Source organism: Cotesia glomerata, linkage group LG4 (assembly GCF_020080835.1).
Source record: "Cotesia glomerata isolate CgM1 linkage group LG4, MPM_Cglom_v2.3, whole genome shotgun sequence".
NCBI lineage: Eukaryota > Metazoa > Arthropoda > Insecta > Hymenoptera > Braconidae > Cotesia > Cotesia glomerata.
The window spans coordinates 13,332,616-13,346,631 of NC_058161.1; the positions used below are offsets into that span (position 1 = coordinate 13,332,616).

Here is a 14,016-nt window from a genome sequence, read left to right on the forward strand (position 1 = left end):
AAACTCTAGAACTTTTACCGTAAAAAATTTATGTATTAACTATAATATTACTATAATTTTACAATAATAAAATGGTATTTCTACGGTAAAAATACCAAAGATATACTGCAATTTTGCCGCGTTTATACTGATATAATTAAAGATATATTGCTTTCTACCGTAAGATGGGCGGTTGTGTTCATTACTCGGTGAGTCTTATTAGGTGACTGAGTAAATGGATACGGATAGTGTCTCTAATAGCTCAACTGGTAGAGCCTTCGGCGCGTAACTAGATGATCCGGGTTCGAATCCCGTTCTGGACTAAAAAAAATGATAATAATAATAAAATCAGAGAAATTAATTTATCAACCTCTCAAAAATTATTCATGATAATTTATAATATTATAAAAAAAAATTTTAAGCTATTGAAAGATTGTAGTAAAGCAGCATATTTTTGGTATTTTGCCGGTAATAAGAAAGTAGGGATCTTCTTTTCCGGTTTTTTGCTGCAATATTGCCGCAGATATATAGTAAATATACGGTACATTTATGGTTTAAATGCTGTTAATATACCGTAATTTTTCTATTGTATTGCCGTAACTATTCTGAATTTATTTCGTAGTTTTTTCGTAATAATTCGACAAAAAAAACTGGCTAAAATAACTGAAGTATTACAGTAAAATAGGCACACTAAAAATTTTCAACGTTTTATTGAAATATCTGAATAATAATAACATATTATTGATTAATATTAAAATTAATACTATCAATATTTAATATGTTCATTTAAAAATGATAAATATTTGTATTTAATTTTTTAATTCAATTTTTTATGAATGACAATGCAAATTTTCAATTATAAATAAAAAAAAACTCTATTCAAAACGTTCAATAATTTTTAACTACACTAATTTTTAGCTATAAAACTTATTTAATTAGCAGTAATCAATACAAATGACAATACTGATCACTAGTCTATAAACCTATTAGAGATTAGAGTGCTGTTAAAATTATACGGCCCCAGCTTGTTCAGGTTATGGGCACCGCTTTTTAAATTTCGAGGTATAGTTACACGCTAAAATTTAATATTAAAATTATAGTTTATGTCTTTGCAAAAAATATGTGTTATTTAAAAAAGACTATTTCATTGGGTGGTACAATTTTTTTTACTTAAAATTATGATATACCGTTTTTTTTTACTAATTGTTCGGTTTACGGTTTAGTACCTTTTTCATGAAAAAATAGCATCTATCGGCTATTCTCGACGTATCAACTTTTAAGTTAACAAAAATCTAATTATTTTGATTCATAATTGAAAAAACTTACAGAAATCAATTACTGTATCATTTAATAATTATAAAATGCGCATATTATCCGTAATAAATCGGATTTTGTATCACAACAATTTGAAAAGTCTTTTCAAGTACTGCTCCCATTTTTATATACTGATAGAAGTATTTAGTTCGGAGTACTAAACTGATTTAGTAACAAAATTTTTATTCATTTATTTGAGAAAAACAAATATATTGTACCCATCAATATTATTTGTTACAGGTTAATAAATGATTTCTTTATATCAACAAAGCCTCATTACATGGAAATAAATATTTATTTCCACCAAATAATATTTAGTAACAAGTACTAAATATTTATTTGGTAAGTATTGTTGGTAGATGGCTATGCTTTAATTCCAATGTTTACGTGATACATGACCTATTCACTGACTCAGATTATTTTATTAAGTTCGATTTTGGAAGATTTATCTTCCCTTCTGAAAATACACATACTCCCAATAAATGGCTTCTATTTATGTCTTTTCTCAGTGGAGTTTACTTAACATTTTTCAATTAGTCTATTATTGATATGTAAAAAACTTGTTTAATTTTAAATTTTATAAATGTCTCAAACAAAAAAATATAATTTAATGAGATTATTCTCTTTATAATACCTTATATTTTTACTTAAAATTATTTATTTGAATTATTTTTATTTATTTTAAGTTAAAAAGTTGGGTAACACGCTAAAATTAGTTTAAAAATTAATTTCTTTGATACCAATAAACGATTTAATGCGTAGCAATAAATAATTTGTTAAATACTAGTAAATATTTATTTGGAGGAACTAAATGGGCTTTAATAAATGATTTAGTACCTATTACTAAATATTTGGTAATGAAAGGTTTGTTACTTTATCATTTAGTATCTGTTACTAAATCTTATTAAATAGAATTAAATACTTCTATCAGTGTAGAACGACTGTTCCAAGAATTTCTGTTCTTGGAACTGCTGTTCTTAAAACAATTGTTTCTGGAACTGCTGTTCTTAGAATCATTGTTCCTGGAACTGCTGTTCTTAGAACGATTGTTCCTGGAACTGCTGTTCTTAGAACGATTGTTCCTGGAACTGCTGTTCTTAGAACGATTGTTCCTAGAATTTCTGTTCCTAGAAATATTGTTCCTGGAATCCTCCCAATAAATGGCTTCTATTTATGTCATTTCTCTGTGGAGTTTAGTTTAAATTTTTCAATTAGTCTATTATTGATATGTTAAAAACTTGTTTAATTTTAAATTTTATAAATGTCTCAAAGAAAAAATTATAATTTAATAAAATTCTTTTCTTTATAATACCTTAAATTTTTACTTAAAATTATTTATTTTAATTATTGTGATTTATTTTAAGTAAAAATGTTAGGTTATACGCTAAAATTAGTTAAAAACTTAATTTCTTTGATACCAATAAACGATTTATTGCGTAGCAATAAATAATTTGTTAAATACTAGTAAATATTTATTTGGAGGAACTAAATGGGCTTTAATAAATGATTTAGTACCTATTACTAAATATTTGGTAATGAAAGGTTTGTTACTTTATCATTTAGTATCTGTTACTAAATCTTATTAAATAGAATTAAATACTTCTATCAGTGTAGAACGACTGTTCCAAGAATTTCTGTTCTTGGAACTGCTGTTCTTAAAACAATTGTTTCTGGAACTGCTGTTCTTAGAATCATTGTTCCTGGAACTGCTGTTCTTAGAACGATTGTTCCTGGAACTGCTGTTCTTAGAACGATTGTTCCTGGAACTGCTGTTCTTAGAACGATTGTTTCTAGAATTTCTGTTCCTAGAACTATTGTTCCTGGAATCCTCCCAATAAATGGCTTCTATTTATGTTTTTTCTCAGTGGAGTTTAGTTAACATTTTTAATTAGTCTATTATTGATATGTTAAAAACTTGTTTAATTTTAAATTTTATAAATGTCTCAAACAAAAAATTATAATTTAATGAGATTATTTTCTTTATAATACCTTATATTTTTACTTAAAATTATTTATTTGAATTATTTTTATTTATTTTAAGTTAAAAAGTTGGGTAACACGCTAAAATTAGTTTAAAAATTAATTTCTTTGATACCAATAAACGATTTATTGCGTAGCAATAAATAATTTGTTAAATACTAGTAAATATTTATTTGGAGGAACTAAATGGGCTTTAATAAATGATTTAGTACCTATTACTAAATATTTGGTAATGAAAGGTTTGTTACTTTATCATTTAGTATCTGTTACTAAATCTTATTAAATAGAATTAAATACTTCTATCAGTGTAGAACGACTGTTCCAAGAATTTCTGTTCTTGGAACTGCTGTTCTTAAAACAATTTTTTCTGGAACTGCTGTTCTTAGAATCATTGTTCCTGGAACTGCTGTTCTTAGAACGATTGTTCCTGGAACTGCTGTTCTTAGAACGATTGTCCCTGGAATTGCTGATCTTAGAACGATTGTTCCTAGAATTTCTGTTCCTAGAAATATTGTTCCTGGAATCCTCCCAATAAATGGCTTCTATTTATGTTTTTTCTCAGTGGAGTTTACTTAACATTTTTCAATTAGTCTATTATTGATATGTAAAAAACTTGTTTAATTTTAAATTTTATAAATGTCTCAAACAAAAAAATATAATTTAATGAGATTATTTTCTTTATAATACCTTATATTTTTACTTAAAATTATTTATTTTAATTATTGTTTATTTATTTTAAGTTAAAAAGTTGGGTAACACGCTAAAATTAGTTTAAAAATTAATTTCTTTGATACCAATAAACGATTTATTGCGTAGCAATAAATAATTTGTTAAATACTAGTAAATATTTATTTGGAGGAACTAAATGGGCTTTAATAAATGATTTAGTACCTATTACTAAATATTTGGTAATGAAAGGTTTGTTACTTTATCATTTAGTATCTGTTACTAAATCTTATTAAATAGAATTAAATACTTCTATCAGTGTAGAACGACTGTTCCAAGAATTTCTGTTCCTGGAACTGCTGTTCTTAGAACGATTGTTCCTGGAACTGCTGTTCTTAGAACGATTGTTCCTGGAACTGCTGTTCTTAGAACGATTGTTTCTGGAACTGCTGTTCTTAGAACCATTGTCCCTGGAATTGCTGATCTTAGAACGATTGTTCCTAGAATTTCTGTTCCTAGAAATATTGTTCCTGGAATCCTCCCAATAAATGGCTTCTATTTATGTTTTTTCTCAGTGGAGTTTAGTTAACATTTTTCAATAAGTCTATTATTGATATGTTAAAAACTTGTTTAATTTTAAATTTTATAAATGTCTCAAACGAAAAAATATAATTTAATGAGATTATTTTCTTTATAATACCTTATATTTTTACTTAAAATTATTTATTTGAATTATTTTTATTTATTTTAAGTTAAAAAGTTGGGTAACACGCTAAAATTAGTTTAAAAATTAATTTCTTTGATACCAATAAACGATTTATTGCGTAGCAATAAATAATTTGTTAAATACTAGTAAATATTTATTTGGAGGAACTAAATGGGCTTTAATAAATGATTTAGTACCTATTACTAAATATTTGGTAATGAAAGGTTTGTTACTTTATCATTTAGTATCTGTTACTAAATCTTATTAAATAGAATTAAATACTTCTATCAGTGTAGAACGACTGTTCCAAGAATTTCTGTTCTTGGAACTGCTGTTCTTAAACCAATTGTTTCTGGAACTGCTGTTCTTAGAATCATTGTTCCTGGAACTGCTGTTCTTAGAACGATTGTTCCTGGAACTGCTGTTCTTAGAACGATTGTCCCTGGAATTGCTGATCTTAGAACGATTGTTCCTAGAATTTCTGTTCCTAGAAATATTGTTCCTGGAATCCTCCCAATAAATGGCTTCTATTTATGTTTTTTCTCAGTGGAGTTTAGTTAACATTTTTCAATAAGTCTATTATTGATATGTTAAAAACTTGTTTAATTTTAAATTTTATAAATGTCTCAAACGAAAAAATATAATTTAATGAGATTATTTTCTTTATAATACCTTATATTTTTACTTAAAATTATTTATTTGAATTATTTTTATTTATTTTAAGTTAAAAAGTTGGGTAACACGCTAAAATTAGTTTAAAAATTAATTTCTTTGATACCAATAAACGATTTATTGCGTAGCAATAAATAATTTGTTAAATACTAGTAAATATTTATTTGGAGGAACTAAATGGGCTTTTAATAAATGATTTAGTACCTATTACTAAATATTTGGTAATGAAAGGTTTGTTACTTTATCATTTAGTATCTGTTACTAAATCTTATTAAATAGAATTAAATACTTCTATCAGTGTAGAACGACTGTTCCAAGAATTTCTGTTCTTGGAACTGCTGTTTTAAAACAATTGTTTCTGGAACTGCTGTTCTTAGAATCATTGTTCCTGGAACTGCTGTTCTTAGAACGATTGTTCCTGGAACTGCTGTTCTTAGAACGATTGTCCCTGGAATTGCTGATCTTAGAACGATTGTTCCTAGAATTTCTGTTCCTAGAAATATTGTTCCTGGAATCCTCCCAATAAATGGCTTCTATTTATGTTTTTTCTCAGTGGAGTTTACTTAACATTTTTCAATTAGTCTATTATTGATATGTAAAAAACTTGTTTAATTTTAAATTTTATAAATGTCTCAAACAAAAAAATATAATTTAATGAGATTATTTTCTTTATAATACCTTATATTTTTACTTAAAATTATTTATTTGAATTATTTTTATTTATTTTAAGTTAAAAAGTTGGGTAACACGCTAAAATTAGTTAAAAAATTAATTTCTTTTGATACCAATAAACGATTTATTGCGTAGCAATAAATCATTTGTTAAATACTAAATATTTATTTGGTGGCAATGGGCTTTAATAAATAATTTAGTACCTATTACTAAATATTTGGTAATGAAAGATTTGTTACTAAATCATTTAGTATCTGTTACTAATTCTTTTTAAATAGAACTAAATTTTTCTATCAGTGTAAGTGTTCTTCAGGGTACTTTACCTTATATTTGTATTATTAACCTTCCGTGTTGTTATATCCAGGGATATTGAAGCCGAGAACATGGATAATCATGAAATATTCCAGGGACTGATCCACTTTAAATCAGAATTAAATTGCATGAACGAAAACCTACCCACGTCTGTATGGATAGGTGTTTTTAAAATATCCATCGAGGCAAAAAAATCCTTGCACGACAAATATCTCACTATTATCCGCGGGCTCATCACTGTACTAACGAATCAGTGCAGAATAAAAGTGGAAAACATCATCGCCTATTACAGAGACATTGAGTTAGAATTAACAAATACGCCGCGTTGCATTGAAGAGGTAATCAAAGCGGAAAACTCTATCCGAGAAATCCCATATGTACTTGCTGAATTACGTCAAGCAATGGATACAGTGGATTCCGAGTACAAATTGCTTGAAGCGACTAATTGCGAAATTCCAACCAGTGATTTCGATTTGTTTTACAAAGCTGTTGGGAATTCATTGAAAGTTACTCGTCAAATAAAATTAACATCAAAAGTACTCAATGATCAGCGTTTGAAATTGTTGGAGGATTTACAAAAAGATAAATTAGAGCTTGATGAAAGAATCAAATCCTTGCCGGCAAAATTTGAAAAAGTAGTTGGAAAAATTAGCGTTGAAAATTTGCATGAATGTGCGTTTGAAATAAACCAATTGTGGAAATTACTTAACTCCTGCAAATCCGAAGCTTTAATTGTAAATCAGCGCCAAGGTCTCTTTGATTTACCAGTTACAGATTTTAATCATTTAGCTGGCCTGGAAAAATATTTAAAGCCTTACAAAATGCTCTGGACAACTGCAGCAGGTATGTAATGGAAACGTTTTTAATTAAAAAATGAATGGTTTTTATTTCAAAGCTTTTAGTACCTTTGATGGATATTTTATTGGATTTTAAAACTTCAAACGAATATTTGTATTGAATATCTCGTTGAGTAATATTCACAAAGGTAACATTTGCTTGAGCGAAACTCCTAGTTGTTAGTGTCTTTTTCTACATGTCTTACTCAAGTTCATGAAGAAGAACTGGTTCAAGATTTATATATGGATGATTTTCTGTAAGGTCGTCTTAAATCTGTACAAAATTGTCCGACCAAATTATTTTTGATTTTATTTGAAAAAAAATTAACAAGGGCTACAAAACTATCAGCTTAATCATAATAGATAAACAGCCGAATTAATTTTTGCTTTTTCGTTATTTGTGTGTATTTTGCCATATAACATCACAGGGGACTGTTTTTTTTTTTCATCAAATTAAGAAAAATCAAGCAAACTATTTCAATGAATTCAACTTTTCAAGTTCTCAATCAATATTTACATTAATTAGAATAATGTTAAGACTTATGGATCGAATTTTATAAATAAATTATAAATAAAAATAGTTGCCAGGGGACTGAGTTTTCAAGTGGCCCAGACACATATTTCCAGCACAAACGGTGCTTTGACACTAAATAAAATGCCGATAAAGCGCTAACAGCTCTATGGTTATTAATTCAAGGCTAGTTAGATCCTTATAAACCTTACAAAAGGTAAAATAACACGCTGGAATTTTTTTTTGGCTTTGAACTTCTGGCAGGGGACTGTTCTTAAAATGCCTGGGACAAACTTTGGTTTAATGAATTTAATGAAACAAATTAATTTTCGGTACTTTTTATTGAAGAAGATTGTTAGTTAACTAATTAAGTTTATAAACATTATGGACCAAATTATATATTATGGACGAATAACTTAAAATTTAATGTTAAAGTTTTAATTTTGGGAATGGAACAGCCCAGGGGACTGTTACTTCGGTGATTTACGAAATTATAGCAAAAAGTTAAAATTTACTTCATTTTAGTTCTCAATGCTCCAAATAGAAATATTTTTTTACTTTCGTAATAAATTTTTTTTAGTAACAAAATAACAATTTTTCTAATAAAAAAATGCCTGGGACAGCAAAAAATATCCGTACAGAGAATCACCCATATAACTAGCTCAAGACATCTTGTGGAAGAATATGAGACAAGTCTAATGCAAGGTGCATTGAAAAACTTTCTGACGGATTTTTTAAATCAGAAACTCATAACAGACACTTGAGTGACTTGCTCAAGATCCGTAATTTTTAGTAATTTGTTCATTTCTAAAGCATTTGTCAACCAAAAACTAATAGCAAATGTTGAAGCGTGACTTGCTCAAAATTTGCTCTTTCTCCTCTCCACTACTTGAAGATGTATTGATTCAGTGGTGGTCATTTTAAAATACTTTTGTCTTGATCGATAAAACAGTAGGTCTGAACTCTAAAAGGTTAAGCTGAATGAGATCCACTGATCCTATAGTAAATATAGAAGGGGTAGAATGATGCGATCGGTCATTCGAAAACATTGATCTTGAGCAGATCTTGAGCAAGTCTTGTACAAGTATATTCAGCTTGCTTCTGGTGTCAGTCTTTCTCAAGAATTGATATAGTTAGTTGATCGATAAGCATCTTCAGATTTTCTCAATTTTCTTAGACAATTTTTAAGCTATAATCTGGCCGATAGTTCTTGTACAAGGCTTGTTCAAGACTTGTCAATTGAATTTGCTACAAGTATCTGGAACAAGACCCATAGGTAGAAAAAGACACTAACAACTATCGAAATTAAGACCAGATTTGCTCAAGCCATGAAAAAGTTTGCTATATCAGCAGAAATATTTTTGCGTTTTGACATACTTTAGAAGTACATTCGGTATTTTACTTCTAGATTGTAGAATTTACGAGTTAATTTCTTTGAAAATTTTATTATATGCTACCAATTATTCATAAATATTCTTCAAAGAGCTTTATTGTTTACTAATTGTAAGATAGATTCAAATACTCTAGTGAATAATGGACCGTTGTAATATTCCATAATTGTACTTTAGGTTGGCTGAAAACTGAAGAACAGTGGCTTGAAAATCCAATCATTAATATAAATAGCTCGATAATGCAAAGCTTTATAAAAGAAACGGAAAAAAATGTTTTGGGTTGCGTCGAGTTGTTTGAAAATCAACCAGGTATATGAACTTCAATTTATCTTGTTAGTGGGAAAAAGTTTATTTTTACTGTATATAATTCAAATTTGTGATAAGTACAATGAATTTATAGCAAATAGCAATAATTATAGCAACCACCCTTTATTGTTATTATTAGATTTCTTAAATTTGAAAAATTCGAAATTTTTCAAAAATGAAATAAATGTTTAAAACAGCCACAACTCGTAAACTAACCGGCGGATTCAGCTCATATTCAAACTGTATCTCGGTATTGATTCATAGAATAAGTACACTGAGTTTCATAAAGATCGGTCAAGAACTTTAGGCGCAATCCTGCTTACATGCCGCGTTCTCTTCCGTAGATGTAAACTTTTCGGCTAATTAAACATATCAAAAAATTTTCTTTAAATTGCGACGTCCTGGCTACAATATCTACATTTCTAAAGAAATCTTCCTAAAAAATGTTTTAATTATTATATCTCGACAACAAAACGATAATGTGCTACTTTTAATGTAGATTTCTTTATAAATCTGTTGCAGAGGTACTCTTGTAGGAATTAACATGAAGATTTCCAACAATATGTTTTATTTTGTTGAGTTACACCGAAAAATATCTCAAAAGTTTATATATGTGATAGAACCGGGGTGTAAGCACGATTACGGCCGCAATTCTTTATGGATCTCGATCAGACTCAATACATTTATTCTATCAACGAAAATCTCGGTCAAGTTTGAAAAAGGGGCAAATCGGTCCATTAGTTTCAAAGTTGTGGGTAAGAGAAAAATTTCTTCATTTTCATTAAAATATTAATTTAACGATATTTTCCCAAATAAATTAAAAAGCATAATTGATAACTAAATTCTGGCAATTTTATTTTAAAGTTCATGTAATTAGCTTCAATTTACCTTTTTATAATTTCTTTTTAAATAATTTTAAATATTTTTTCTCCAGCTTATAAAATCAGCAATATGAAAGATAATTATTTTTAGGTGATTATCCTCGACATAACTGCATAATTAATTGTATAAAAATTCCTAGTGCAAGTTATAGCTCGTTAATTAACTAACAATTTTAATTATTAAATGTATAATTTTCCTTGAATTTATAAATTTTACAAACGTTCTAAAGGTATAGTATCAAATATTTAAACTACTATGTGCTGAAATGGATAAATCGATCTTTCTATATTATGTGTGGCTTTTTTAAAATTAATTTTTCAATAAAATTAGTCATTTTTTTTTAACATTATAAATTTTAAAATGAAATATTTAAAAATAAAATAATTCCAAAATTGATTAAATGTTTTAATAATAAAATATTTAATAAATAATTATGATAAAATAAATGAATGATTTAAAATGATAGCATATTAATGGTATTTATTCTTACCGAAGAATAATTAACGTTCTACCCGATTTAACTCCGCATAGTATTTAAATCCAGCGTTAATCAAAAATTTATTTAAAAAAATTGAAATATTATTATTTACTAAACAAAAAAGGTAAAAGCCCCAATTATTGAAAGGGGTTTAAATATTGACACCCTAAATTATTTTTAAATATATTTAAATATCAGTGGCATGATGGCCTAGCGGGTTAAGTCATTATCCCGTTAGTTCGCTCGCATATCATGCCGTGAGGCGAGGGTTCGAGCCCCGACGGTTGTTCGAATAGTTCCAACACCAACCGTCGGGGGTCGCTCCGGTAGCCGAACTGTACTGGCATGGGTTTTTCTGTGGTTTCCCCATCGCCACTATTCCAACAACCGATAGAAAGGGGTGAGGAATAGCGTGAATACAGTTCAGAGAGCACAAGTCGGTCCACAGCCGCGTGATAATAATAAAGAGTTGAGTATACAAATGTGCGAAAAATAAGGTTGATTATGTAGTGAAAATACAGGAGTGAAAAGAGAATGTGTTGGGGTCCAAAAAAAGCGTTGAATAAACAAGGACAGTATAAAAACACAGGACGGTGCCGCACTCGCGGAATACGACAGCTACCATCTACCCAGCCTTGTAAAAACCAAGAACGGTATACAAGTAAAAATCGAAATAATAATAATAATATATTTAATTATCTTTAATAAGAATAACTATCATATAAATTTTTATTAAATTCTAATTAATTAAAAAATTGAAAAAAATTACTCAATTTAAAATATTAAATGTTAATTATTAAAAAAAAGAGCACCAGTTCATCAAACCAGCTTACGAGCGTTTTTATTAACAACTTTGGTTAGAAAAGCAATTTTTTTAAATGCCGAGTTTAAATTAATTTCTTCATCCATTTATATGATCTTTTTTTTTTTTTTTTTTAATTAACAATATATGAAAAATTTATAAAATTAAATAATCAAAATTAATTGTTTCCTTTATAATATTTAAATAATGGGTGTCAATTACTTAGTTGATAATTTTTAAGTTGAATCTCATATTGACAGCGTCGACAGCGCTATCACGCCTTTTTTTTTACTTTAACCTAAGAAGTTAACTGTAAGAGTTTGAACTCTGTTGATTCAATAAATTATTTTAAAATTAATTTTTATATTTTTAATAGTAATTAATCATTTATGGAAATTATTATTAATAAACTTTAATAATATTGATTACTTAATAATAAGTTTCGATAAATAAAAATAAGCTGATGATTCTAGGCATAAGCAGTATAGGTGTCAATAATTGGGGCTGAGGTATGTCAATAATTAGATCAATCAGTTTTTTAACCTGTCAATAATTGGTGTATTCGAATACTCTATTTAATTATTTAAAATTAATTAGTAAATATCAGTGATTATCGTTTTAAAGAAAGAAATTGATTAGTTAAAACATTACTTAAGACATTACCACAAACAAAATTCAACGATATTGATATTTGATTGCTTAAAAAAAATTAAATCATAAATTTGGCTCTTATAGTGGGCCACTGTTATAAATTTCTATTGTAATTTTACGATAAATGTATTGGAAGTTAATAGGCAAAACATTTATTTAAAATTACAATCGGGTATAGTAATATTACAAAACATATATAGCTCTGTGAGGTTACTAATTTTACAAAACGGTTTTGTAATTTTACAAATATTTTTAGATTAGCTAAGTTTGTAAAATTACAATACTTTCCTTGAATTTTACTTTAATTGAAATAATAAAAAAGAAAGATTTGATTTAATATTTGTTGTCGTTTTATTTTTATGAAGCGCTGACTAGATTTTGCACCTCACGTAGACCTAATTTTTAGAACTCTGATGATATAAAGTGAAAATAATATTTACCCTAACTAAGAATCGAACGCGAGCCGCGCGCTTGCTAGACCGTTACCTAACGCCCTACGCCGTACGACCGATAGGTGATTAAACATCTTATTATTCTTATAAGCTAATCCTATGAGGTGATTGAGCATTACGGCTTATTATTTATTATTTACATTATTTGTGTTATTTGATGCTGTTTATTGATGGAAAATAACTAACTTTTACATTATTTATAATTCATTGAATATTATAAAAATTAAAGTCTAACATATACTCATTAAAATATATTGATTTCGAAATGATCGTTTGAGCGCAATATTAAAATTTATAACAGATAAATTCTGCCTCGAATTTATCATTACAAATAAACTTAGAATAAAAATTAGTAAAAATAAATATGAAGGACATTGTTGTTTTTTGATACATCAGTCTCATTTTTGTAAAACTTAAAAGTATTGTTTTTAAAATTGGATAACAGTGAAGTAGAATTACAGTAATTCGTGTAATATAATTAAAATTGTCTGGTAACATTACATTGCACTGTGTAATTTTACAATGAAAATTGTAAAAATAAAAAAAAGCTTTTTAAATTTTTTATGAGATTATTGTAATATAAATTACAATATTTTTTTGTGATTTTACATACAGTTATGCCGAATCAGATGACAAAATATGTTTGCAAAATTAAAAAGCTTTCTCTTAAAAATTGACCAACGGTTTTGTAATATTACAGTGCGTGTTAGATTTATACATGAAGTTTGTAAAATTACAATACATCTTAGTAGATTTTCTGACTAGTGTTGGAAAATTACATGAATTGTATTGCATTTCGCATTGCTATACACTGATTTGTAATTTTAATTATTATTTGTTTTTTAATATGATTGTAATTTTACAAAAATTTTTAACAGTGTGTCAATTGGGGCTTTTTTCCAGATATATTGAAAATAACATCCTACATATCCACCAAAATAGAATCCTTCAAACCCTACACCCTTATTGTCGACATAATAACCTTTCCCGGTCTAAAAGAGCGACACAGAGAAGAAATAATTATGCAGACCGGAATATCAATATCTCAACCACCTAACTTAACACTTCAGCAGCTTCTCGACCTTGGTATCATGACTCATATGGAAATGATTGCTGAAGTAGCTGACAAAGCGCAAAAAGAGTACTCTGTTGAAGTGACCCTTGAGAAACTATCTCAATCCTGGCTTAATCTAAAGCTCGAAATAGCGCCTCACAATTCAAATTCCGAAACTTGTGTGATCAGTGTTTCAAAGGAATTGTTTGAAAAATTGGACGAAGATATTAGAGAAGTGCAGCAGATAAACTGCGAAGCATTCGAAGCTTCTGCTAATGAGTGGGCAGCTAAGCTGAAATTAATACGACAAGTTTTATCCACTTGGATTGATGTGCAAAGGTACAATACAGTA

The 14,016-nt window shown here is 27.8% G+C and overlaps 1 protein-coding gene across 2 annotated transcripts in view; it reads left to right on the plus strand.

Annotated features, from left to right (window-relative positions):
• LOC123263509 (dynein axonemal heavy chain 1-like) overlaps positions 1–14,016 on the plus strand; it is a 33,274-nt gene that overhangs the window by 14,209 nt on the left and 5,049 nt on the right. For both annotated transcript variants that reach the window (XM_044726345.1, XM_044726344.1), the window contains exons 3-5: positions 6,354–7,144; positions 9,217–9,348; positions 13,514–14,003. In XM_044726345.1, coding sequence (XP_044582280.1) covers positions 6,354–7,144; positions 9,217–9,348; positions 13,514–14,003 — 1,413 coding nt within the window. The remainder of the gene's footprint in view (positions 1–6,353; positions 7,145–9,216; positions 9,349–13,513; positions 14,004–14,016) is intronic.